Source organism: Talpa europaea, assembly GCF_964194135.1.
Source record: "Talpa europaea genome assembly, chromosome: 1".
NCBI lineage: Eukaryota > Metazoa > Chordata > Mammalia > Eulipotyphla > Talpidae > Talpa > Talpa europaea.
The window spans coordinates 4,375,376-4,401,787 of record NC_140073.1 but is presented as its reverse complement, the minus strand read 5'-3'; the positions used below and the strand labels follow the sequence as shown (position 1 = coordinate 4,401,787).

General features: G+C 53.5%; 1 protein-coding gene across 1 annotated transcript; it reads left to right on the top strand.

The window, feature by feature from the left end:
- Positions 1-144: 144 nt before the first annotated feature.
- Positions 145-16,991, top strand: LOC311168272 (solute carrier family 22 member 20; the record flags this gene model as incomplete). Its single annotated transcript, XM_084229642.1, has 10 exons — positions 145-519; positions 594-697; positions 2,351-2,505; positions 5,526-5,694; positions 6,255-6,378; positions 7,717-7,832; positions 9,248-9,462; positions 11,021-11,129; positions 11,310-11,513; positions 16,895-16,991. The coding sequence occupies 10 exons, from the start codon at positions 145-147 to the stop codon at positions 16,989-16,991; spliced, it is 1,668 nt and encodes a 555-aa protein (XP_084085768.1).
- Between the last annotated feature and the right edge of the window lie 9,421 nt (positions 16,992-26,412).

The window sequence follows — 26,412 nt, the reverse complement described above, 5'->3', positions numbered from 1 at the left end:
ACCTCCTGTGAGGTGTAACTGGACCCCTCTGAGCTGCCAGTGGTGCATCTGTAGTCCTAACCCCAGCCGGATCCTCCACCTCCCAAGGGCCCTCCCAGCCCCTTTACATAAGTAGGCAGGCTGGTCTGGGTCAGGCCCACGGCCATGGCCTTCACAGACCTGCTGGACACCCTGGGTGGTGTGGGCCGCTTCCAACTGGTCTACACGGCCCTGCTGCTGCTGCCCTGCAGCCTGCTGGCCTGCCACAACTTCCTGCAGAACTTCACAGCTGCTGTGCCCCCCCACCACTGCCAGAGCGCCCCCAACCACACCACAGCCAGCACCAATGACTCTGGGGCCTGGATGAGGGCCACCATACCCCTGGACCGATTTGGAGTCCCTGAGCCATGCCAGCGTTTCACAGAGCCTCAGTGGGCCCTCCTGAACCCCAACACCTCCGTCCCTGGGGCAGCCACGGAGGGCTGCAAGGACGGCTGGGTCTATGACCGCAGCATTTTCCCGTCCACCATCGTGATGGAGGTCAGCGGGGGCCAGGGCGGCATGGGGGGGGCTGCTGCCTGAGGCCGAGTCTGGACAGCCCGTTTCCCCTGCAGTGGGATCTGGTGTGTGAGGCCCGAACCCTCCGAGACCTGGCCCAGTCCATCTACATGGCTGGGGTGTTGGTGGGCGCCGCTGTGTTTGGCAGCCTTGCAGACAGGTGAGCCTTTGGGGGTGAGGGTCCCACTGACCCCAGTGTTGGTCAGAAAGTCTTTGGGGGGGGCTCCTCATTTTTCTTTACTAAATTGTATGCATGTGTTTTTGTTTATTTATCTATCTATCTATCTATTTATTTATTTATTTATAAATATTTGTTTTGTATTTATATACTAGCTGGGGTACAGGCCAGAGACAGGGGAGGGTGAGAGGATTCACCAGAGACAGAGTGGGGAGCAGAACAGGCAGACAGAATGAAAGCACTACTGAGGGGAGCAGCGGGCGAGAAAGGAGAGGTCTGCCGTGCCATGTGGGAATCTCCCTGGCCGGCTGGCCTGGAATCAAACCCGTGCTGCAGAGGCTGCGGACAGCTTCACAGCGCTGCGCTCAACCACCTGTGCCGCAGGGGAGGCCATGCATGTGTTTTCAAATAAATACATTTTAAATACATACATTCAGCAGGTTCAAAAATTTCAGAAAGCACAAAATAGGCAGAGAAGTGTCCCTCTCCCATTCCATCCCACCCCTACCTAGTAATTTCTGGGGGGCCACCTGGTGTCTGTGTGTCTCTCCAGAGACATTTATGATTTGAAGCAACCCCAGCAAATGTGTGCATATGCTCCAAACCCCTTTCTATGCAAATGTTGACACCCCAAATGCGCTGTTGTCCATCTGTTGTTGTTTCTTTTAAGATTTATTTATCTATGCATACAAGAACTGGGGTACAGGCCAGAGGTGAAAGGGGTGAGAGGAGTCACTAGAGACCGAGCAGGCAGATTGACTGAAACACACTGCTGAGGGGAGCAGCGGGAGAGTCAGGAGAGGTCTGCTGCACCATGTGGGTAGCTCCCTGGCCGGGGATGAAACTCAGACCGCAGAGGCTGCGGACAGCTTCACAGCTCTGTGCTTCACCCCTTGCGCCACCAGGGAGGCCCTCTCCACCTGTTTTTTCTCCACTCTGAGGCCTCTGCGTGTCCCTTTGGAAAGAACTTTCTTATCCTCCCCAATGTCCGCTGCAGCACGCTGTAAAGATGGGCCAGAATTAGCCAGAAACACCTGAATACCGGACAAAGGTCCTTCCAGACAGGTGCCCGGGCAACACAAGATGGTGCTGGCTCTGATGCCATCCCTCCAGCGCCTCCTCTGTCCTCTTTTCCCTTCTTTCCTGTCTCTCTCTTCCCCTCGCCCCTCCCTACCGCCCCTTCTCTCACTGTAGTCAGTTCAGGTTCTTGGGGGCCCTACCCGGCTCCAGACCCCTAGCCCCAACTGCTTCCCGAGGGCACAGCTCAGGCCCCGTGGAGGCTGAGCCGCAGCCCGGGGCACCCTCTCTCATCATGCTTCAGCCTTCTCTGGACGAATGTTTATCTTGCCCAGCGTCTGGCTCAGTGTGTAGCAGGGCAGATGACTGAGCAATGAGGGTATCGTGGAATGACTTCCTCTTCTCTGCCTGAGCTGAGCCATGCCAGCACTTCAGCGAGCCTCCTATACCCCAACACCCTCCTGTACCCCAACACCTCCTGAGCAGTTGGCCCTCCTGTACCCCATTGGCCCTCCTGTACCCCAACACCTCCTGAGCAGGCTGGGCAGCACTTGGTTGCTCCCCTCACGTGGGGATGCTGCTGCCGCCCCAGTCCCTGACTCCGTGTCCACGGCTCAGGCTGGGCCGCAAGGCCCCCCTGGTCTGGTCATATTTGCAGCTGGCAGCGTCTGGGGCCGCCACGGCCTACTTCAGCTCCTTCGGCGCCTACTGTGCCTTCCGGTTCCTGATGGGCATGACCTTCTCTGGCATCATCCTCAACTCCCTCTCCCTAGGTGAGTCCGTCTGGTGGGGCCTGGGCAAGGAAGAGGGCTAGCAACCCCTGGCGGAGTCTCATGGAGCAGGTTCAACTGGAACTCCCACCAGCCGGGTCCTGGATTCCCAGCTCTCAGGTGGCGGCCCAGCCCGCAGAGGACCCCGGCCCCCAGCTTGTGGTTTGCCGATGCACAAGCCGAGAGGGCTCGTTTCCCGCATGAATTAATCAACCATCACCGCTTGCTAAGCACCTACTTGTGCCAGGCTCAGTGTGGGGCTCCCTATGGGGACATAGATATGCGACATAGCAGTCCCAGGGGCTGCCATTGGCCCTGAATGATGTGGTTTTAAAAGATGGGGTTCACCGGGTGGTAAAGGTGGTCCATTGCACCAGAGTGGAGACCCAGCTCCCGGGGGCCCTGTGAGGATGTCCTGTCCCACCTAAGGGGACAGGTCAGGCCTCATTCCAGGCTGTTCCAGGCAGCCCTGGTGGCTCGAGCGAGGAGAACAGTGGGTAGTGAGCACCCTGGACACAGGCCTGCCGGCTGCAGGCACCTATTCCAGCTACTTCGTGCTCCTGGGGAGGCCCCTTGATGTCAGGGCGGGCGTGAAGGGCTCAGAAACTGCTGCCAGAGAGGAACGGGGTGGGAAGAAAGCCTGGGGCAGGTGCACCTGCCCCACCCTCCCTGCACCCCCCCTGCATCAGGACTTCAAAGGGCATGGAGCACTATCTGGTCTCAAAATCCCAGCCCACCCGCCTCATCCTTCCGGGCAGACACCCAGCCGTGGCTGGGATGAGGGAACAGCCACGTCTGTGCTAAATAAAGACAGCTACACACACCCCCACGCGCACACCTACACACAACCCTACACACCTGTACACAACCCACTACTGCACCCACATCTCACACACCCCGGCACACACACCTCTGCAAACACACACCAGACACTGCCCAGCCCTGCAACACCCCACAGGGCAGCGTGGCCTCTAAAGAGGTCTCTGTGGAGACTCGTGGCTACACCTTTCCCTGGTCACATCGCAGGAGGTGACCACCCTCCATGTTTGTGGCTCATGACAGTTTAGGCCTCGAGCCTCCTGGTCTCCATTCAGCCATCACGTTTGTCATGGACCCTCAGTCCTGGCTGCTTTCTGAAGCGTCCTTCCTCCCACACCGGTTCTTTCTCCCACAGATGTCCTTGTTTATCATCCGGGATAATACATTCCCAGGGTTCCACATGCCGAAGATTCCAAAGTAGATTCCAGATTAAAAACTGTCCTTGCTCCGGCCCATCCCTCTGCGCGTGGTGTCCTCAGCAGACGCCGGGTGGTTTTCTGCAGACACAGACATGCACACAACACTCGCACCAATGGACACGGCGCATCCGTGTTCCCCACCAGAGGCTCGATAATAAATGCACGAATAAACAAGCCCATGGGGGTGTCGGAAGGTGACAGGTCAGAAAGGAGACTCGGATGGTGGGAGGCAGACAGGAGCGGTCTCTGGAGTGTGCAGGGCGGGACCCCCAGGAGGGTTCACTGAGCAAAGCTTGGTGGAGGTGAGGGAGCTCGCCCTGTGGCTCTCTGGGGAAGAATATTCCAGGCCCAGGCCCTGGGGGAGCGTGCAGTGGGCTCAGAGGAGGGAGCTGGGGCAGAGCTGGGCTGGCGCAGGCTGAGGTCAGGATAAGGGGGCGGAGCCTGTGGGCCGGAGGACACTTTGTGGGTGGAGGAGCTCAGGGGGGCCAGAGCTGATGTGACTCAGGGTTGGCCAGGGTCCCTGCTGCGTGCGGCACCTGGACAGCGGCAGGGAGGCGGTTTCCCAGCGAGGCTGCCGGGTGACCCCGCAGGTGTGAAGCCAGCTCGGGGCAGGAGCAGCAGCTGGCCGCGGGAAGGGCTCCCATCCGGGTTGATTCCCGGGGCAGAGACGGATCTGCTGGTGGACGGGACGCCGGAGCTGGCAACGAACTGGCTGGAAAGAGCCAGTCGGGGTCATTTGACCATTCCTGGGGGTGAACTTTCACAATTTTTCCAAGTTCTGTGATTTTATAAATGGCCAGACTGGGTCTTCGGCTCGAGCCCAGAGAGCCAAACTCTGAACCAGGAGAAATGCATTGCACGGAGTTTATTGTCCAAGGTGGCCTCCACGGGAGTCAGGCATCAAGTCAGCACCTCAGAGAAGGGGGGAGGTGAAGGAATGGGGGGTGCGGGAGTCCCATTCCCAGGTCCCAGCAGGTGGGCAGGTAGGCCGCAGGAGCAGTTGACTTTCCCAGCGGGAGGTTTCCTCAGCCATCTGGGGCGTTTGTTTCTGAGGCTGCTGTCAGCTCAGAGACACACAAAGGATCCTACTAGGGATGTGACACCTCAACTTTCCAAGCCCCCCCCCCCATGCAGGTGAAGTTAACAGGAGGAAGGGCTGGGGGAGGAGAGAGCAAAAGGTGCTCAGTGATTAATCCCATTTATTTCTAATTTTTAGTCTAGGGGAGATTTTTGTTGCAGAAATGGAGGGGATCTGGCTACAATTTACAGAAGTATCATATAATTAAGTCATTATATTTCCTTTGCTATCAACCGATTTCATCCTTCCGGTGCTCTGCCTGTGGATTTGTGAGAAAACATCAATACTAGGGAGACTGGCCCTTTGTCTATGTATTTGAGCGGCACATTTTTTTGGGGGGGCTTTTTTTTAATGACATGACTTTGTCTACAGTGGGTTGCTTTTGTTTTTTTTCAGATGTTTATTTCTATAAAGTCAAGTTTGTTGACTTTCCTTTTATCACTTGTGGGTTCATGACATTTTAGGAAAAACCTTCCCTTATGCAAAAACTGAAAAAAATAGTCAAGTTTTCTTCTATCACTTTAGCGGTTTTGTTGGGTACGTGGGGCTCTGTGGTCCACCCGCACTGGCCGGGGTGTGGGGGACGCCTCTGCAAGGACTTGGTGGTCCTTTGGGGGTGATTTCCAGTTGCCTCAGCAGCAGCATCAAGGGGGCAGGTGGGGAAACACCGGGCGATGCGTCCCACGGTGGGGTGTGTCTTTCCGCAGTTGTGGAGTGGATGCCCACGCGGGGCCGCACGGTGGCGGGGATCCTGCTAGGCTACTCCTTCACGCTGGGCCAGCTCGTCCTGGCCGGGGTGGCCTACCTCATCCGCCCCTGGCGCTGGCTGCAGTTTGCCGTCTCTCTTCCATTCCTCGTCTTTTTCCTCTATTCTTGGTATGTCCTAAGTGAAGTGGGGGTGTGGGGGGGGTGCACCCGTGTGGCCCAGCCCTCCCCTCTCCCTCACCTGCTTGAAGTGCGCAATGGCTGGGCCCACGGGGCGTGGTGGGGGTGCAAGGAGGGCAGGTGTTCCAGGGCCCCGGGGCTCAGGCATCCTTCGTGGCTATCGGGACAATCTAGCAGACTCCCTTCCGTCAGTGTGGGGTTCCAGGACACACCGAGTGCTTTCCCTCCATCAACGCACCTCACAACAGCCCCAGGGCACTTTAGGAGGGCACGGACCCAGCCCAGGGAGTGGTCACCTTGTTCGTGGCCACCGGCCAGGGTCAGAACCAGCTCAGAACTGGGCCCGTGGACGCCCTGATGCCATGTAGCCTCTGATCACCCTCCAGGATTCCCGGGAGGATTGTTGGCAGGTTCCCATCACCCCATTTCTGCAGACAGCAGGATACTCCACTGTTTTTGGGTCTGAAAGAAGGTGAAGAAAGACTTGGATTTGGGGCATGGAATGGGCTCTGCTCAGCTCCGGGTCACGCATCTCCTTCTCTGGGTCCCAGGTGGCTTCCAGAGTCCTCCCGGTGGCTCCTCCTGCAGGGCAAGTCCCAGCTGGCGGTGCAGAACCTGCGGAAGGTGGCGGCCATAAACGGGAGGAAGGAGGAAGGGGAGCGGCTGACCAAGGAGGTAGGCGGTGGTGGCTGGGAGGGTGAAGGGTCTTGGGTCTTGCTGTCAGCCTTGAGCTGTGCTGGGATTTAGTCACTTCCAGTCCTCGCCCACCATCCAGGCAAGGAAACTGGGAGTAAACAGAAGTAGGAAAGATGTTCAGCCACCAGAGGTCTGCTGCACCAAGTGGGTTGCTCCCTGGCTGGGAATCAAACTCATGCTGCAGTGGATGCAGATAGGTTCGTAGGTTGCGTCTTATTTCCTGTACCACCAGGGAGGCCCTATAAGTACTATTTTATAGGTTATTTATCATTTATTATAAAGAAGTACCATTTATTGATCCCCATGCTAGGCATGATGCTAAGAGCTGTATGTCCATAATGTCATTTTTTTTAATATTTTTTAAAAGATTTATTCATTCATGCATACAAGAACTGGGGTACAGGCCAGGTACGCGGGAGGGTGAGAGGATTCACCAGAGACAGAGCAGGGAGCACAACAGGCAGACTGACCAAAATACACTGCTGAGGGGAGCAGCAGGTGAGACAGGAGAGGTCTGCTGCGCCATGTGTGATTCTCACCGGCTGGCCGGGATTGAACCTGTGCTGCAGAGGTGGTGGACAGCTTCACAGCGCTGTGCTCAACTGCCTGCGCCACCAGGGGAGGCCCCACCTGTGTTTTTTTTTTTTTTTTAATATTTATTTACTCATGCAAACAAGAGCTGGGGTGTAGGCCAGAGGAGGTGTAGAGGGTGAGAGGATTCACCAGAGACAGAGTGGGGAGCAGAACAGGCAGATCCACTGAAATACACTGCTGAGGGGTGCAGCGGGGAGACAGGAGAGGTCTGTTGCACCATGTGGGTGGCTCCCTGGCCGGGAATCAAACTCGTGCTGCAGTGACTTCATAGTGCTGAGACTTAATCCCTTGCACTACCAGGGAGGCCCCATCATGTCATTTAATGCCTCACTTTTTTGTCAACGAAGAAACTGAAGTTTGGGCTGCATCATATAATCTGCCCAAGAACACACTGCCTGAAGTAGAAGAACTGTTCAGAACATGCTCTTAACCATGGCCAAGGCCATCCAGAGTCCTGGGACCAGGAGAGGGGTGTGAGGGCCCTGGGCCCACAGGTGGCTGTTTCAGTCTAACCAGCAGGCAGCTCAGAGCCCTGGGGCTCCCATTGGAGCCTCTGCTTCATCTCAGTCCTGTAGGCCCATCAGCCCCAGGATGGAGCAGAAACAAGGGCCGACCATCTTGCCAGGGAACTTGACCTTGGCTCTCCCAAGGGTGGAGGAATTTCTAGCAAGGAGACAGTGCCCCAGGCCCTGCCTTCTCCTTGATCAAACTCTCCTGATCCAGGTGGTAAGCTCCTACATCCAGAGTGAATTTGCAAGCGTCCGCACCTCCAACTCATTCTTGGACCTCTTTCGAACCCCAGCCATCCGCAAAGTCTCATGCTGCCTGATGATGGTCTGGTAGGTGACGGACCACGTCTCGTTGCTGAGGCAGGGGACACGCCCTTCACCCCCACCAACAAGCTCTGCTCTTTTTTTTTTTTTTTTTAAAGATTTATCTATGTATACAAGAGCTGGGGTATAGGCCATAGGTGTGGGGGGTGAGAGGATTCACCAGAGACAGAGTGGGGAGCACAACAGGCGGGTCTACTGAAATACACTGCTGAGGGGAGCAGCGGGAGAGACAGGAGAGGTCTGCTGTGCCACATGGGTCACCTCCCTGGCCAGGGATCGAACTCATGCTGCAGTGGCTGCCAATAGCTTCATAGTGCTGAAACTTAACCCCTTGCGCCACCAGGGAGGCCCCCCTCTGTTCTTAAATACTCTCCATGCAACGAGCAGGGAAGCCTTATGAATGCAGCCTGTTCTGTGTACCATCTCCAGGGTGCCCCCACTACTCGGTGCTGAGATGCAGCCTTGGATGAGACTTCCAGGCGGATGTGGGGACCTCTCTTCTGCAGGGGGTCTCACCTGGGTGGGAACCCCTATTGGGATCTTTTCCAAAATGCACCTGCTCATTCTGATATGCCCAGAACCCCAGGGAATACTGGGAAGAGTCCCTCTCTGGAAAAACACTTGAGGAGCCAGAAGGGGACACAGGGAAATATGAACACATCTCCTCTCTGAACCAGACTCCTGAGGGACTCACTATAAGCAGCACCCCACAGCACTGAGTGACTGAGCTTGCTTCACTGAGCGTGATGGCTTCAAGTCTGGCGCATAGAGCAACTGCTGCAGAAGGCCTTCCTTCTGAGGCCCAAGCGTATCCCTCGTTTTGTTTGTCCATCCATCTGTCGACACGCATTTGGACGCGCCGTGTCCACATTTTGGCTACTGTGAATAACGCTGTGGGCGTGGATGTACGAACAGGTCTTTGAGACTCTACCCCAGGAACACTGACATATCCAGGGAAACCCCAGATGCGAGAATGAATCCCAGGCCTCTGCAGTCAGCTTGGCCATAAGCCACCCACCCCGGCAGACGCAGCCATTTGCGAGGCAGATTTCTCAGTAAACACTGGGAGACACGCTGCCACCGTGGTCTTGCCAGAGGTCCCTCGTTTCTTTCCTCTCACTCTCAGGTGTGATGCTCAGGTCCCATGCTGGAGGCTGGGAGGAGGGCCTGGCCTGGTGCTAAGAGGAAACATCACACATGCTTGGGCCCAGAGAGTGGACTCGGGGGAAAGGGGCGTGGAGGTAGAGGCCAGCTCCAGGCCAAAGTCAGACACTGGGGAGACCGGGAGGGACTTGTGCAAGTCAGGGGACTTTAACTCCCCAGGAGAAGCCGGTGTTGCTCTTCCGTGCATGTCCTCCCCACCCTCACCCTGTCCAGGACAGCGACGCCAGGATGAAACAGCCCTCTGCTGCCTCTCCCAGGTTCTCCAACTCCATGGCTTACTACGGCCTGGCCATGGACCTGCAGAAGTTTGGGCTCAGTGTCTACCTGGTGCAGGTCCTGTTCGGGGTCATAGACATCCCAGCCATGCTAGTGGCCACCACCACCATGATTTACGTGGGCCGCCGGGCCACCGTGGCCTCCTTCCTCATCCTGGCCGGGCTCATGGTGATCTCCAACATGTTTGTGCCAGAAGGTGAGTCATCTACTTCTGCCCTCACCAGCAGGAACCTCGGGGGCTGGCGCTAGTGGGCGCCACACAAAGGCAACGAGGCCGAGGGAGGGTCTTCTGGGCCTGGCAGGAAAATTACTATCAATGAGTAGAGTTTTAATCAGCACCCAGTGCCTACATCAGCGTCATGGTGGAGAATTCTCCAAGGACATGAGTCTTTGACCTTGGAGCTTTGCCACCTTGTCCAGGCAACCAGGCGGATGTGATCAAAGCAGCGGGTAAGACAAAGGGCTAGTTGGGTGCGCCAGCCTGGAGCTTGGCCAGGCGGCAATCAGGGGTGCAGCAGACCCAACCCCGGCCCGCTGGCCCTAGACGAGTGGTTTGCACACCTGGCTGTGCTGAGCACCTCCTGGACACCTCTGAACACTCCCAGTGCCCAGGTGCTCCAGGCCAATGCAGTTAGAGTCTCAGGACTAGGACCCAAGCTTGGATTTGAAAACCTGTAATTGCAGCAAGAAGCTGGAGTTGACTGTCAGGGTCCTCGGGCAGGGGGAATCATAGCCCGGGCCCAGCTTGCCGCCAGGGTGTCCTCTGCTTCAGCGTCTTACCTGTAAAAGGGATATGGTTGCTTGTGTATTTTGATATACTTTCTCCCAACCTTTTTCCTGTAGATAGATTTGGAATTTGACATGATGAGATAATATAACATATACACACACACACAATGATATAAGTAGGGCTATTTTTACATATGTGCATATATATGTATGTGCATATATACATATGTGCATATATACGTGCGTGCATATATACATATGTGCATATATAATGTATTATTTTCCACTGGATGTTGGAACATAAATACACTTTTCCATGTTAGTTCAAATGTTTTGTGACCCTAATTTTTTCTTACTATATAATATTTCAGCTAGGTTGGTGTTCTTCAATTCCACCTGCCTATTAGAATCTCTTGGAACACTTAAAAAATTGTACCTTTTTTTTTTTATTTTAAAAGGTCAGGTTTATTAGGAAAAGGAGAAAGAGACTCCTGCAGAGTCACAGGTGGGAGGTGGGCAGGAAAGCTCCAAAAATACCCAGCCTTGAGCACATCCCCCAGAGACTTTGCAAAATGGGGTTGGGCACAGGAAGGGGTCACACAATCCCTGCTTCCTGACTGCTGCGGGCAGCTGGGTGTTGCCAAATCCGGAGGATGGGGGTGAGCCCTGCCGGTTGCAGCAAAGTTGGACTTTGCCTCTGGCTTTGCCGCTCCTCACCCACAGCCTCACAAGCATCTGAGTGATGAGTCTTGGCCCTCGTGACGTCACATCGGCCTTATGGCAGCCCCACGAAACGTGCCATTCTCCTCATTTCACAGATGAGGACAAGTGAAGTGACGTCACCCAGCTGAGCCCGAGCTGGTCGTCCTGCCTCCCACAGGGCTTGGTGACACAGAAATGAGGTGGGAAAGAGGCGGAAGTCACAGGGCAGCTGGGTCCCAGCTAGGAACATGAGGTGGTAGAAATCCTGATTTTCCCCTCCAGGTTCTGTTCTGCCTCCCCCACAGCTCTGCCTCCCCCCACAGATATGCAGATGCTACGCACGGCCCAGGCTGCACTGGGCAAAGGCTGCCTGGCCAGCTCCTTCATCTGCGTGTACCTGTTCACGGGAGAGCTGTACCCCACGGAGATCAGGTGGGTGCCTGGGCGAGGCAAGGGGTGCCTACCCCAGACCGGGAGGCCCTGGCGCCCAGACTGACAGCGGCTGGCCTTGCTCACTCAGGGCCCCTCTTGCTCTGCCCGACACCAGGGCCGGGAGCCCCCAGCTCTCTCTTTCCAGGTCCCGGTGTTGACCTGTCCACCCTCCTCCCACAGGCAGATGGGGATGGGCTTCGTCTCGGTCAGCGCCCGCCTTGGGGGCCTGGCGGCACCCCTGGTCACCACTCTTGGGGAGTTCAGCGCTGTCCTCCCGCCCGTGGGCTTCGGGGCCACGGCCATCCTGGCTGGGCTGGCCATCTGCCTCCTGGCTGAGACCCGCAACATGCCCCTGCTGGAGACCATCGAGGCGATGGAGAGGAGGTGAGGGCCCTGGCCACAGAGGAGGGGGTGCCCATGAGGCAAGCGGCGGGCAAGTATCCATCCTCCAGCTGCAGCTGAAACAAGAGCCAGAGCCGGGTGGACACAGCAGCCACGGCCACGCACCGCTGTCTGCAGAGGCCGAGCTTCCAGCAAGAGCAGACCCTGGAGAGAATGGTGAGGGAGAAATCAGAGTGCAGGGAGACCAGCAAGCAGAGAACTAAGAGCCCAAGGGCAGCCCCACGGAGCAGCGTGGAGGACAGCATGGGGAGGAAGGCGGGCAAGAGAGGCGAGAAAGAAGTGGGGAGAGGCGCGGTCCCTGTGGTTGCAGGGGGGCTTCGAATACACCTCACAGCCTCCTGGTGACAGGGAGGATGACCCCACGCATGCCCTTCTTCCTATCAGAGCGGAGAAAGAATACCAGCTCCTCAGGCAGGGGAAACTAGCTTTAGCAATCACCGCAGGAGCCACTCCTCTGGGGCTCCTCAGGGAGGAGGCTGAGTCAGGCCTGTCCTTGATCCAGCCCCCCAGGGGCTTTGATGGGGCCTCTGGAAGTGGCTCAGTGAAGACCCTCCTCTGGACAAAAAGGGGCAGGAAGGTAAAGGGCCCAGGCCTGCAGCTTTCCCTGAAGGTCCAGTGTGGTCTCCCCGCTGAACCATCTCCACCCAGGGCTGGGGTGGCTGAGTTTGCACCCCTTCTGTCCTCCGAGCACCGGGTCTCCCCCGAGCCACGGACACGGCGCCCCAACTGGGTCCAGCACACATTCTTGGTCAATTCTGCCTCCCAAATATATTTTGAATCTGCGCATCTCCCCCCGCCCCTAGCTCCAGCCCCCCTCATTCTTGTCCACACAAGGATCACAGAGACCCCTGTCACGGTTCTGGCTGGGGCACTTTTAAAATCGGATTTTCTGGCTGTCGGAAAAATCCCAGTAATACCAGATGAAATTCTAGTTTTAAATAACAGAGCTTCCTCTGACCCTGCCAGGAGCAATTTATTCTAAAACTATGTTGTTTTGCATATGAGTCCACTAAGCTGTGGAGACCAAAAGTTATTTTAATTTTTACAGCAGTGGGAAACAAGCCGTTCTTTCTCACAGCAATTTGCTAATTGGATCTCGCTGGTCCAGTTGCAGGCCGTGCGTCCCATGGCGGAGGACAAGCTTGTACAGGCTGAAAAACAATTGCTGCCCACAGCGCAGGAATGCAGAGGGCGCACTTAAGCTCCTTAAATGTTGCAAAGTCACCCCATATTTTGTATTATTTAATAGTTTTTTTTAAAGATTTTTTTTTATTTGTGCATGGAAGAACTGGGGGGTAGACAAGAGGTGCAGGGGGGTGAGAGGATTCACTAGAGACAGAGTGGGGAGCAGAACAGGTAGATTTACTGAAATATACTGCTGAGAGGAGTGGCGGGGAGACAGGAGAGTCAGCCGTGTGGGTCAGCTCCCTGGCCTGGGATCGAACTCATGCCACAGTGGCTGCGGATAGCTTGATGGCACGGAGACTTTTTACCCCTGCGCCACCAGGGAGTGCCCTGGTGGGGACTATGGTTTTTTTCATTGTATAGGTGTGTGTCTATGAGAAAGAGAGAGAGGTAGAACAATCTCAAATTTACAAAAGCAGTACAAGTGCTAGGCAAAGTATTTTCTTCCTGAACCACGTGGAGACAGTGGTCTCTCTTCCAAATGTTTCCATGTCTTCTCTCCAAACAAGGACAGTCCGCTACATAACCACAATATAACCACCACCACCAGGAAGTTAGTGCTGACAGATGACCTCTCATCCTCAGACCTCATTCGAGACCTCCAAAACCAGAGGACCCGGTTCTGGATCATAAGTAGATTTAATTGTGGCATCTCCTTCAGACTGGAGTTGGTTCTCAGATGGTCTTTGACTTCATGACTCCAAATAATTGCAGTTTTATAACTGGAAGGACACAGACACAGACTTTCATAAGACAGAGGGCACAGCAGTGCTCTAGCTGGCTTTCTTCAGTGATTCATAAGCCAGGCAGCATTCCATCCAGATACAGCAAGCGCTTCCTTTCTTCATATTTTTTTGATAGTCCTGGTTGTAATTCTTATAAGCAGATAAAGAACAATCCCTTGACCTCCCTCCTCCACCACCTTCGTGGCCCAACCTCACAGGTTTCCCCTGGGATTCAAACACGTGTGACAGTTCAAAAGGGCAGGTAGCCACGACCACAGCTACTTGGCATCTCATGTGAGATTTTGCATAAGAAATTTAAACATGTGGTTTATTAAGGAGGAAACAGACACGATGCTTGTTTAGAGAGCAGAATGGGCTGGAAAACAAAGCCTGTTCTTGAGTAGGTGCCGCCAGGAGCACGTCCAGATGGAGTTGTGCCATGAGAGAGTGGCTAAGATCAGGGAGATTTTGCGGAGTTCTGGAGGCCAGGGATTTTACCTGGCATTTAATTGAGGCTTTTTGAAATCTCATTCCTGTATTTAGTTATTTGTCACTGAGTTTTTACTATGACTCTGCCAGAGTGCTAAGTGTGGGGTGTAGCACACGTGATCTCTGCCCTCATGGATTTAGGGGCTAAGAGAGACCCACTGAGAACCAATGCACACAGATGAATGAGTCTTTAAGAGAATAAACTGGCATTTTCAGATGTCTCTAGATTTGAGTCTAGACTCAAAGGAAGGCAAGGAATTAAGCAGACTGAGAAGAGGACAAGTGTCTCCCTAAAGGAGGGAACAGCCTATGCAAGGCTCTGGAGGCCCCAGAAAGCTGCAGGCACTGAGCAGTGGGGCTGCAGAGAGGACAAGGCAGCCCTACCCACCACAGCACTAGGCTTTCATTTTCAGTCAACAGAGAAACCATTGCAGGATGTGAGGAAGGGATTGATGTGGTCTGGTTTATATTTTTTAATGATCTTTTGGGCTCCTTGGCTTATTAAATCTCATTAAGACTCATTACTTATTAAGACACATTAATTTTTTTAAAGATTTATTTATTTATTTATACAAGCACTGGGTACAGTCAGAAGCACCTGAGGGTGAGAGAATTCACCAGAGCCAGAGCGGGGAGCAGAGCAGGCAGAAGGACCAAAGTACACTGCTGAGGGGAGCAGCGGGCGGCAGGAGAGATTTGCGCACCGTGTGGGACCCTCCTCCAGTGGCCGGGGAGCATCTGGGCATCGAACCGGCTCTGCAGAGGCTGTGGGCAGCTTCGTAACCCAGTGCTCAACTGCTACGCCACCAGGGAGGCCCTCAGTGTTCTGATCTTTAATAACCTTTTTCAGATTCTTGACTGTTCATGTTCAACTAATATCAGACAGGAACAATTTGGTCGGTACGAAATGGCCGTGGGTGGGGGGAGGGGAGGCTAGGGCCTTTCTTATGAGCATGTCAAATAGTTTCAGAGATTTGGACAAGAGTTCAAGACTTCTTCAGCCCATCTCCTTTTTCTCAATTCTAATCTCATCAAACAATTATGAGTGCCAGTCCAGGCCTGGATACCAAAGACTAGGATGAGGAGAAAACCAGCCTTTTCTAAGGTTCAAGATATCCATCTGCAAGATGGCGGCCGGCCAAGCGGGATTAAAGCTAATGTACCCGCTTGGTTTCTGAGGAACTGGTTATCAGTGGACTAGCCTTAGATTTCTTTCATAGGCCAACAAAAGCCCAGTTGTAAATCACCTCTTTCTATTGCCAGATCCTTCATTAATCACAAGGTCAGATACTGTTTCTTCACTGGAGTCAGCCCAGTTACCCAATTAGGTTTATGTCCCAGTTTGTCGGCGTAACACAGCAAATGAACAGTTGATTAGCCCTGTTCAAGCCCCTTCATATAAGAATAGAACATACAGCAAGGAGGAAATGCCAAAGGAAAGTAAAGCAAAATAGCCTTCTCAGTCATGTACATTACATGTTCATGGAGGAAATGTACATTAAACCAGGGAGACATCATGCAAAAATACCCAAAAAGGAAAGATTTTAAAGCACAGTAAGAGTTACTGTAGGAGATGTGTCTGTAAAGGGGAGGAAATTCCTGCAACCTTTCTGGAAGGTTCTTTGGTATTACTGACCATGAGTTGTAAAAATTTTCATATTTTCTAAGCAACAATGAAATTTCCAGGAATTTGCCCGAGGAAGATAAGTAGAAATGTGGACAAAGTTCATTTACAAAGACATTCACAAACGTGTTTAATAGTCTAGAAAAAAATGTAAACTCTCCCAATATCTGAAATTTAGCTAAATTATGATACATTGTGCAATAGTTAAAAGTTATGCTGAAGAGTTTTCATGGCGTGGAGAATGTTTACGATATACTGTTAAATAGTGAATTAAGTTAGTGATATTTTCTTAATTATGTCAAGAAATAGACACTTGAAAGAAATTTCTTTTTTTTTTTTAAGATTTATTTATTTTTATACAAGAATTGGGGTACAGGCCAGAGATGCACAGGGGAGTGAGAGGATTCACCAGAGACAGAGTGGGGAATAGAACAGGCAGACGGACCAAAGTACACTGCTGAGGGGAGCAGCGGGTGAGACAGGAGAGGTCTGTCCCACCATGTGGGTTTCTCCCTGGCTGGCAGGGAATCGAACTTGTGCTGCAGTGGCTGCGGATTGCTTCACAGGTTGCGTCTTAAGCCCTGCGCCACCAGGGAGGCCCAAGAAAGAAATTTCTGGGCCTCCCCGGTGGCGCAGTGGTTGAGTGCTGGGTTGCGAGGCTGCCCGCGGCCTCTGCAGCGCCGGTTTGATCCCCGGTTGCTCCCCGGCCACCGGAGGAGGGTCCCGCATGGCGTGCAGACCTCTCCTGCCGCCCGCTGCTCCCCTCAGCGGTGTACTTCGGTCCTTCTGCCTGCTCTGCTCCCCGCTCTGGCTCTGGTGAATTCTCTCACCCTCCTGCGCTTCTGACTGTACCCAGTGCTTGTATCAATAAATAAATAAATCTTAAAAAAAAAGAAAGAAATTTCTTAAAATGATGACGGGTGTTGCCTCAAAGTATGGGTGATATTTTGGGGTTTCTTTTCCAGTCTTCTTTACATTTTAAAAATTATGTCCAAATTATCATACTGGGTAAGTTTTCTTTGGTAATCGGGGGAGAAGTCACACGATGAAAAAAATGATAAAATTCAACTAGATCATTTCCAGACACAGGGCAAGCTGGGAGCTGCTAGTGTTCCCCAGAGCCTGTCAAGATGGTGGGAGGCCAGAAAGAGAGGCCACCACCTGAGCTGCCCCACAGTGCCGAGAGAAGGTCCGCTCGGCTTCCACCGTCCTTGGGGACTTGAGGACAGCGGAGACTTGTCTTCCTGGTGGTACCAACACTCCCGTGACTGCCACACACGCCGCCTGCCCCCCCTTCTACTTTCTCATGTTATTTTTCCAATGACTTTTCATTTCCACAGAGTCAAAGACGGCTCCTCCAAGAAGGAGGCGGAGGAAAAGAGTGAAGAAATTTCCCTTCAGCAGCTGGGTGCGTCTCCCCTCAAGGAGACCATCTAGGCTGCCCAGAGCCTCACTGTGTCCAGACAGCACCCAGGGCTTCTCCCAGCATGGGCCGGGTCAGGCGTGCCCCAGGACTGCAGTGGTTCTGCAAGCTCAGGCCAGCGAGCTGCCCACCTGCCAGGCCAGGCCTGTCCGGGGTGCTGACCTGCAGCGGCCAATCAGCACGAGCACGTGTGATCACCATGAGAAATATACCCAGGGACTAATGGGGGGCTGCTGTCCTCTCCCATCCCAGGATCGGCCTCATGAAACCACTCTGCTCATTCCTGTTCTCAAAACACTAGGTCTCGGCCGGGTCAGCCACATTTCTACCCGGTTGGTTGTCCTTGGAACAGCCCCACCTTGGGCGTCCCCGAGGAACACCCAGAGCTCATCCCGCTCCCCTCACTGGGCATCTGCTCTCTCCCACTTTGGACCATTAAAGCTCACGCCCCCTGTCTGTGTGGCTTCCCTCTTCCGGCAGCTGCCCCCTCTGTGGGCCTCACAAATGGTGCACACTCAATAAACAGTGATGAGTAAGTGATGGGATGTGGCCCGTCCCCCGTCCCTCTCCCCCAAGGCTAACTCCCTGGCCTGACACAGCATCCCTCTGACCTCAGACCCATTCCAGCCCAACATCTGGACAAATGCCCGGCCCCCTGACCTTGACCATCACCAGAATTCAGATTAGGCTCATGAAGGTTTGAAATCTTGGCCCATCGGGTGGCCTTGGGCAAGTTTCCTTGTCTAAACCCTTCCTCCTGGGGTTACCAGAGAATCAAATGGGACGGGTGCTCAGTTCCCTACCATCCAAGGAAAAGCAGAAGACAGAAAGACTATCAGTGTTTGGGCAGGAACCACACCACTTCCCTCTTCACCAAGTCAGTCTTTCAGCAGCTTAGCTTGGAACAGAGCTTGAACAAGGCCACCCACAAGCCCTGGTGTCAGTGCACCAAAGCCTCAGTGCTTTCGACAGGTCAAAGCCCTCTGTCTGCCATGTTGTTACACAAGCCTTCCTATTCGAGTTGTTCTCAAGCCACACCCTCAGCTAATGGGTAAATTTAAAGACAGAGGGCTGCTCCTGGTCATGTTTTTGGTTTTGTTTTGTTTTATTTATTTATTTATTTATTTATTTGTTTATTTATTTATTTATTTGTTTATTTATTTATTTATACAAGCACTGGGGTACAGTCAGAAGCGCGGGAGGGTGAGAGAATTCACCAGAGCTAGAGCGGGGAGCAGAAAAGGCAGAAGGACCGAAGTACACTGCTGAGGGGAGCAGCGGGTGGCAGGAGAGGTCTGCGCGCCATGTGGGACCGCGCTGCAGAGGCTGCGGGCATCTTCACAACCCAGCGCTCAACCGCTGCACCACCAGGGAGGCCCTCCTGGTCATGTTTTAAGATTCATCTAGGAAGTCACCTCTTTCAGGCAGCTCTCCCTGATCTCCCCTGCTTGCCTCCTGGGCTCCTACACATCCTTCCCACTGGGTTGGGTTGCAAAGGACCCATGACTTGCTGGCCTCTCCTAGTGGCTCCTAGAAGGCATCTTGGCATGGTTCCATGGCCCCCACACACAGTAGCTGATCCGTTCACGTTGCTGGAGAGAATGAAATAGTCACAAATCTGAAGAAGTAAGTGAGCTGTCATTGCCGAACGCTGGGGGAGGAGGCAGAAGAACTCAATGGGAGGTCCAGGTAGAAGAACAAGATTTAGAATGTGTTTTGAAAACAAATCTGCTATAAACACCATTTTGTGGGGGAAGAAAATTTAGACTATTGAATCTCAATCCCAGTATCACCTGTGAGGTTTAATAAAAAATGCCTGTGCTGGTGTCTACTCCCGGGGGTCCTGATGTCGTTAGTTGGGGTTGAGAAATAGTTTCCCGACCAGCAAGAGAATTTATACAACTTATCCCGGTAGATAGGTAACCCTAACTGTACTATAAATCTGTAGTTCGTGGGTCCCTATCAGGAGCTTAGTAAACTGATCTGATGTCCCAGGACAAAGGTAACACATGCCTTTCAGTAAACAAACCGATTTTCTGTAACATTCTGGGGATGGAGTTTCCTACATGTAAAGTTAACCTTGAGGTGACAGGACAGAGTCCAAGGGATATAAACAATCAAGTCTTTGGCTATGCTTGTCCTGAGAACACCGGCCAGAAACTATTAGATGAAGACACCCTCCTGGTGACGGTCCACAGACTCGGCTGTGCAGACTGGACTCGCGTGGCTGATGTTCCTTTTAATGATCTCTACGGTATTGGCAAACAGCCTCCAGATGGTCTCACATCCACCCTCAGGCACTGGCCAGCCAGGGTGCTCGTTTTCCAGAGCCTTCAACAACAATCTCCTGGTGTCCCTAAATCACCAGGCACCCAGGGGCTCCCTTATGTTGAGGATCTCACTTGGACCAGGTGAGATCAGGTAGGAGCAGGTGCCGGCAGTTCCACTAAGGTAAAAGCCGATGGTGCCCGGGGCCTTTGTGCCCGGAAGGAGATCTCTGCTTAGAGGCAGAGCTGTGAGCAGTGAGCTGGCCCTGGGAGCAGCCCTGAGAATGTACCTGGTTACGTTTTCACTGACCCCGGGCAGAGGGTCCTGGCACGCAGCGGCGGTGGGAGAACTGGAAGGTTGCAAGAGTCAGACCCTATTCATGGCCCTGAGTAGCATCAGTGTGCCTGGCAAGCTGGTGTGCCAGGCAGCGGGGGCCATGAAAGGTGGATCAAAGGAAGGGGCTCCCCGCCTCCTGCAACACAGGCCACCAGCACACGCTCGCTCACATGCACAGTCCCCCTAGCAGTATCCCCACTTTTTTTTTTATATATATATATATTTTTTTTTTATAGAGGCATGCTTTTATTTATTTGTTTGCTGGTTTGTTTGTTTGTTTTGTTTATACAAGCACTGGGTACAGTCAGAAGCGCGGGAGGGTGAGAGAATTCACCAGAGCCAGAGCGGGGAGCAGAGCAGGCAGAAGGACCGAAGTACATTGCTGAGGGGAGCAGCGGGCGGCAGGAGAGGTCTGCGCACCATGTGGGACCCTCCTCCAGTGGCCGGGGAGCAGCCGGGGATCGAACCGGCGCCGCAGAGGCTGCGGGCAGCCTCGCAACCCAGCGCTCAACCGCTGCGCCACCGGGGAGGCCCAAGTATCCCCACTTAAATAAAATGCTTCATGATGAGGCTGGGGTGGGATAAGGAGGCCCAGGCCAGCTGGAGGACACAGCTGAGCAGCCCGTCTCCCTCAGTGTTTCCTTCCCACACCTTTCTCGAGAAGACCAGCCCGCTGGAATTTGCAGGCAGCAAAGACAAGGGGTGGGGGACAAGCAGCGGCGCTGCTTTGGCAGTTGCTGCACTTGCTGGATCTGGCAGTTGTGGATACTGACCACGACCGTGACTGAGAGATGACCACTCCCACGAAGGTCCTGGCAAGGCGGTGGAGGAGCTCTCAGGAGGCGCCAGTTGTACACGGAAGGGACTGCTGAGCCCGAGCACCCAAGCCAGGAAAAGGTAAGAAGGGAGACTGGAGAGGGACTGAGATTCCTGCCGGGACTGGACATGGGGGCCGCAGGGCTGAGGAGGACGTGAACACCAGCACCCAGGCAGTCACGGTGCAGGCTCTTTGTCTCCGCTCTTGGCGGGAGGACCTCTGGCCCTTTGACCCTCTGCCCCACCGTGACCACTTCACATTCACAGTGACCCCAGGAAGAGCCCCAGGTTCCATTGGGGTCACACCCCCAGCCCAGCACAGCCTCTCCTAGCCTAGGTAGCGGGTGTGGGTGCAGGACTTGGCTCACCAGTGGCGTCCTCACCAGCCTCCACCTCAGGGGTACCCCAGGGCAGCCATGGTCCCACACCCCAGTTCAAGGCCTGGCTCATGCATTAGGCAGCTCTGCGACCGGGGCCAAGTCCATTAACCTTTCTGGGTCTCAGTTTCCTCATCTGTAAAGAGGGGTGATAACCATGGTGCCTTCCTCATATCCTGTGTAGTGCTGGAACAAGGCCTGGTTCACCAGAAGCCCTCATGACTCCAGCTGTTTTAAGGTAGGTGGTCAAGTTCCCAGCTCCAGTGGCTTCCATTCCCCGCCTGTGGAGTGGGACTCACCGCAGCCACGACTGCCTCAGGCAGCTCGCTAGAATCAGATGAGAAGACAAATTGCCAGGGACAGTGCCCAGCGCTGCTGGGGTGAAAGGGCCAGCATGGGGCTGAGCCCACAGCAGCGGCACCACTTCAAGTGCCTTCCCGCCAGCCCCGCAATGAGAGCTCCGATTTCTCCACATCCCGGCCAGCCCTTGCCATTGTCCGACTTTTATTTACAGTCGGCCGCGGGGTTGGCGCAGCATCTCACTGTGCTTCGGATTTGTGTTTTCTCCATGACCCATCTGTTGAATGCCTGTTGCCAGCCTTTGATGAGTTGAGTTGAATTTGCAGTTCCGAAAAAGTAGATGTTAACATTTCAGACAAGTGTCCATACCGTTTTTACAGGGAGGTGTTTTTTTTTTTTTATTTTTATTTTTTTTTTATTTATAGAGGCATGTTTTATTTATTTATTTATTTATTTATTTATACAAGCACTGGGTACAGTCAGAAGCGCGGGAGGGTGAGAGAATTCACCAGAGCCAGAGCGGGGAGCAGAGCAGGCAGAAGGACCGAAGTACACTGCTGAGGGGAGCAGCGGGCGGCAGGAGAGGTCTGCGCGCCATGTGGGACCCTCCTCCGGTGGCCGGGGAGCAGCCGGGGATCGAACCGGCGCCGCAGAGGCCGCGGGCAGCTTCGCAACCCAGCGCTCAACCGTTGCGCCACCGGGGAGGCCCTACAGGGAGGTGTTTTGGAGGCCCTCACCCCGCCATTCCCAGAGTGCCGCTGTCCTTGCGGACTTCTTGGTGGGGACACTGGTGGCACTTCCATCATCCTGGGGTTCCTGAGGGGCAGGCTGATGCGGGCTGCGGGAAGCAGGGTCAGCGCTATGCTGGGTCGGGTGACCCTGGGCTTGGGCAGGCAGGTCAAGCGTCTCACGAGCATCTGAAACCTATGCCCAGTGGTGTGTGTTCAGTGTCCTCGGACTCCAGTCTTAGTTTTGACTAATTGTACATGGCCAGCCCCTTCCAGGCAATGGTGAAACAATCATTAGCCAGGGAAACAATCATTAGTACCTTTTGTCTGGGCCAGGTTGTTTAAACAAGATATTTGGTTGCTACTGGCCAGCAACCATGACGCAGCCCACCTGCTCAAACAGGATGTTGGGAAACTCTCATCCCACCTGCTCGTCATATTGTTCACCTGGGGACTCTCTGCCCAGCCACCTCAGTGCATCAGGGTTGTTTCCACAACAGAGTCTAACAGCACTTCAGAAAAGATTGAACAGGGCCTCCCTGGTTGTGCAATGAAGCACTGCACCATGAAGAAATCCGCAGCCTCTGCAGCATGAGTTTGATCCCCGGCCGGCCAGGGAGAAACCCACATGGCGCAGCAGACCTCTCCTGACTCGCCCGCTGCTCCCCTCAGCAGTGTACTTCGGTCATTCTGCCTGTTCTGTTCCCCACTCTGTCTCTGGTGAATCCTCTCACACACATCCCCCACCACTGGCCTGTACCCCAGTTCTTGTATGCGTAAATAAATAAATCTTTAAAAAAAAAAAAAAAGATTGAACAAAGTTAGTCTCCTCAGCCCAGGGCTTCAGGAATTCTCACACCTAAGGTTCCGCATACTGTCTCTTGCTTCACAGAGCTTCCGGAAGCAGAAACAGGTAGATGCTGTGCACGGAACCTTGTCTGTGAGGACATTCAGTATAACCACTGTTGATATTATTATTATTTTTTTGTTTGTTTGTTTGTTTTGTTTTGTTTATACATGCACTGGGTACAGTCAGAAGCACGGGAGGGTGAGAGAATTCACCAGAGCCAGAGGGGGGAGCAGAGCAGGCAGAAGGACTGAAGTACACTGCTGAGGGGAGCAGCGGGCGGCAGGAGAGGTCTGCACGCCATGTGGGACCCTCCTCCAGCGGCCGGGGAGCAGCGGGGGATCGAACCGGCGCTGCAGAGGCTGCGGGCAGCTTCGCAACCCAGCGCTCAACCGCTGCGCCACCGGGGAGGCCCCACTGTTGATATTATTTGGGATTTTACAGATACTTTAAAGTTGTTTGAGGTTACAACGTCCTGAATCTAGACGCTAAATGGAATCTGTGCCATCCAACGTGGCTGCAGTTTCAGATTGAAATTGAAATTGATGAAAATTGGGTAGAACGTAAAGTCTCATCCTTGGTGCCACAGACACAGCCCTAGTCAGCAGCTGTTGAGGGGACAGTCCAGTGCCAGAACTTTTCCATTCCATGGCCTGCATGCATCCTCCTCAGCTCCCCGAGCGTGCGGTCTGCACTGTGGGATGTTGAAATCCACCTTTGAGAGGCACTGGGCATAAAGTCTCCTCCAATAGCGAGGGTCGCCTCTTCTAAAGAGTCTTGATTCCTCTTAACAAATCATAACATGGGAAGACTATGACTTCGCAATTTCCTGATACTTCTAGATGGAGGTTTCCAGAGCAGTTATGGGTAAGAGAGGATGACTATGCAAAATAGAAGTCACTTAAATAAAGCTACCATTGTTATCTCTTTAGGGCAGGCTTTCATGGGTTCCCAGAGTCCAAGGCTACTTCTCATTTTGGAGGACTCACTCAAGGGCAAACCAAGGCCGGGTGTTGGTAATCCTAGCCTATACCCAGCCTGTCTCCTGGGTCCCCAGCCAGGGCTGTTCCCAGCCCAGCCCTCCCCTCTCCAAGGCCAGCAGCACATCTCTAGAAGGACTCGGTGAGGCTTACAGGCACCATTCAGCAGGAACAGGGCAGCCAAGAACATGAGACAAGTCCCTTCGGGACCTTTGGGTGAGTGTTAGCTAAAGACAGAAGCAGAGTTCATCCCCCATGTTCACATGATCCTTGGAGATCCAACGCAACTCCCAAATGTCACAGGAGGACCTAACAAACAACTCAAAATGGGTGATTTCAGCTCAGCCTAAGCCTGGACATCCTTAGGAAGAGTCTCTGGACACCAAGAATGGACCCCTCGGAGCAGGGCTGGGAAAGTGAGGGCTAGAACGGCCTAGGTCATTTCCATCTCTCCCCTTTTGTACCTGATACTTCCCAAACAAACAAACAAGTTCCCTTCTCTTCCTCAATTTGTAAAGGAATTAAAATATGCAAGTCAGCATGCCCTAGCCCCGCATACCACCCTCCAGAGAGAGCTCAGAGGCAGCGCGCCTGGGACCCAGCTCTGTGCCTCAGTGCAAGTGAAGGAGTCACCCCTGCCCCTGGGAGATGTGGCTTCACAGCAGAGTGCACAGCTTGTCCAGCAAAGCATGGCCTTGATTTCAGCACCATCCCCACCTTCATGAGCAGGCAGACGTCTTTAATCCATGAGCAAACTGCATCCCTTCACTCAGAGGTCCTGTACAATGAGGCTGCCATGAGGCTGCCTTACAATGAGAGGAAAGCAAAGCATCTGGCCTCGCCCCTATTGTGCAATTTACAGAGAATTTTTTTTAATGGTGAAAAACCCAACTCTTTAGATTGGCCAGTGAGACTCAGTTTAGGGGATCCCAGTTTCAGTTAGGGAATACAGAATGTGAGATGCTTCCTCTCCAAAGAGACACCAAGAAAGCAGTTGCGCCTGCCCTTGGGCCTCCCGGGAGCACAATCTCCGGGGACCTGAATGCCTTCTTCATTGTAGCCAATTAGTCTACAATTTAGCAGCTTAAGAAGAAGGGCATGAATTTTCTCAGTCTCAGGGGCTCTGGAGTCAGGGAGCTGCACTTTATGGAACAGACTCCATGTTAGACTCTGTGACTTTATTTCAGTTACCACCACCCCTATTGCAGGCAGCGGGGGAGATGAATGAAAGTTCAGGCTTAGCTGTGGTGGACCTCCCCATGCGCTGGTGCTGGGGAAAGCCGGTTTAGTCCAGCAGGGGCTGGGCCCAGCTGCCCATGAAGCCACCTCCCTGTCGGGCTGCAGCCGGGAGCAGGTAGTGGTGCTGGCAGGCAAGGCGGTTGCCCAGAAAGCGGTTGCTTAATGGCCTGAGCCTCCGCCTGAGAAGAGAGACCTCGCTGGGTCAGGAAACAGATGTCCCTTATCCTCCAGCGAGCGGCTCTGTGGCTCAGCACCACTGCAGGCAAGGAGTCACCTTGCAGCTCCAGAAACACATCTCAAGGTCTTTGGAGACCTATTAGATCAGCCAAGAGTTGCCTAGCCCAAATAGAACATTCTCAATAAATCTTCGTAAACTTTTGGTGTTTTGTGTTAAAATTGCCCATTAGGTATGGAGCGCGGCAGTGGCTGGGGTGTGAGTGAGTGTGTGTTCACGCTGACAAATACTGGTGGTGGTGGGGGGTGCCCAGAGGCAGCTGACATTGTCCCTCAGGTTTGCAGCAGGACACGCTCGCTGGCACTAGGCTGCGCATGCTCGTCGTGATGACAGCCTTAATAACCAACTTTGAAACAATTTCATTAAAGCAAGTAAAGTTTTACTTTTCTCTGAATCAAACTTTCAAAACATGGATTTGAAATCTTAACAAATCAGGACCCAACAAACAGAACTGCATGTGAAATGAAAGCTGGGGAAAGGGCCATTGCCCCTGGGGTGCAGGTGAGATGAAATGTCAAAAAGCAGTGGGGGTGACTGGGGAAGCAAGAACACTCTAGGCAGGAGTGGGGAGGAGGGGCGGGGAGGTCAAAGCCATGACAAAAGCTCTGTGGCAGATGGACCAGGCTAGCTGCAGAGAGGAGAACAAAAGAATAGTAAAGGGGCCCCTGGGGTCAGGTAGAGAGGCTGGATCTTCACCCTAGAGTAAGAATCCACTGAAAGGGTTTAAGCAGGGGGTGGAGTTGACATAATCACATTTGAATTTCAAATGACTCACTGTGGTGACAATTGGGACAATATGGCAAATAGAGGAGGGCAGTAGGAATGCCATAGAGGGTGGCTTCAGTCTTCTGTGAGGATAAAAGGGGAGAGGCTCCCAGCCTGGTGAGTGCAGTGGATCCTACATGTTCCCAGGGTTTACTGTCTGTGTAGCACCCTCGGCCACCACCATCTCTCTAGCGCAGATGCAATCCAGTGGCTCAGTCAAAATAGTTACTCAAGGGCCTCCCCGGTGGCGCAGCGGTTGAGCGCTGGGTTGCAGCTTGCAAAGCTGCCGGCGATTCCATCCCTGGCTGCTCCCCGGCCACCTGAGGAGGGTCCCACATGGCACGCAGACCTCTCCTGCCGCCGGCTGTTCCCCTCAGCAGTGTACTTCGGTCCTTCTGCCTGCTCTGCTCCCCACTCTGGCTCTGGTGAATCCTCTCACCCTCAGGCACTTCTGACTGTACCCAGTGCTTGTATAAATAAATAATCTTTAAAAAAAAAGTTAATAAATAGTGGTTATTGGTTTATGTTCATAGCTTTTTCTTCT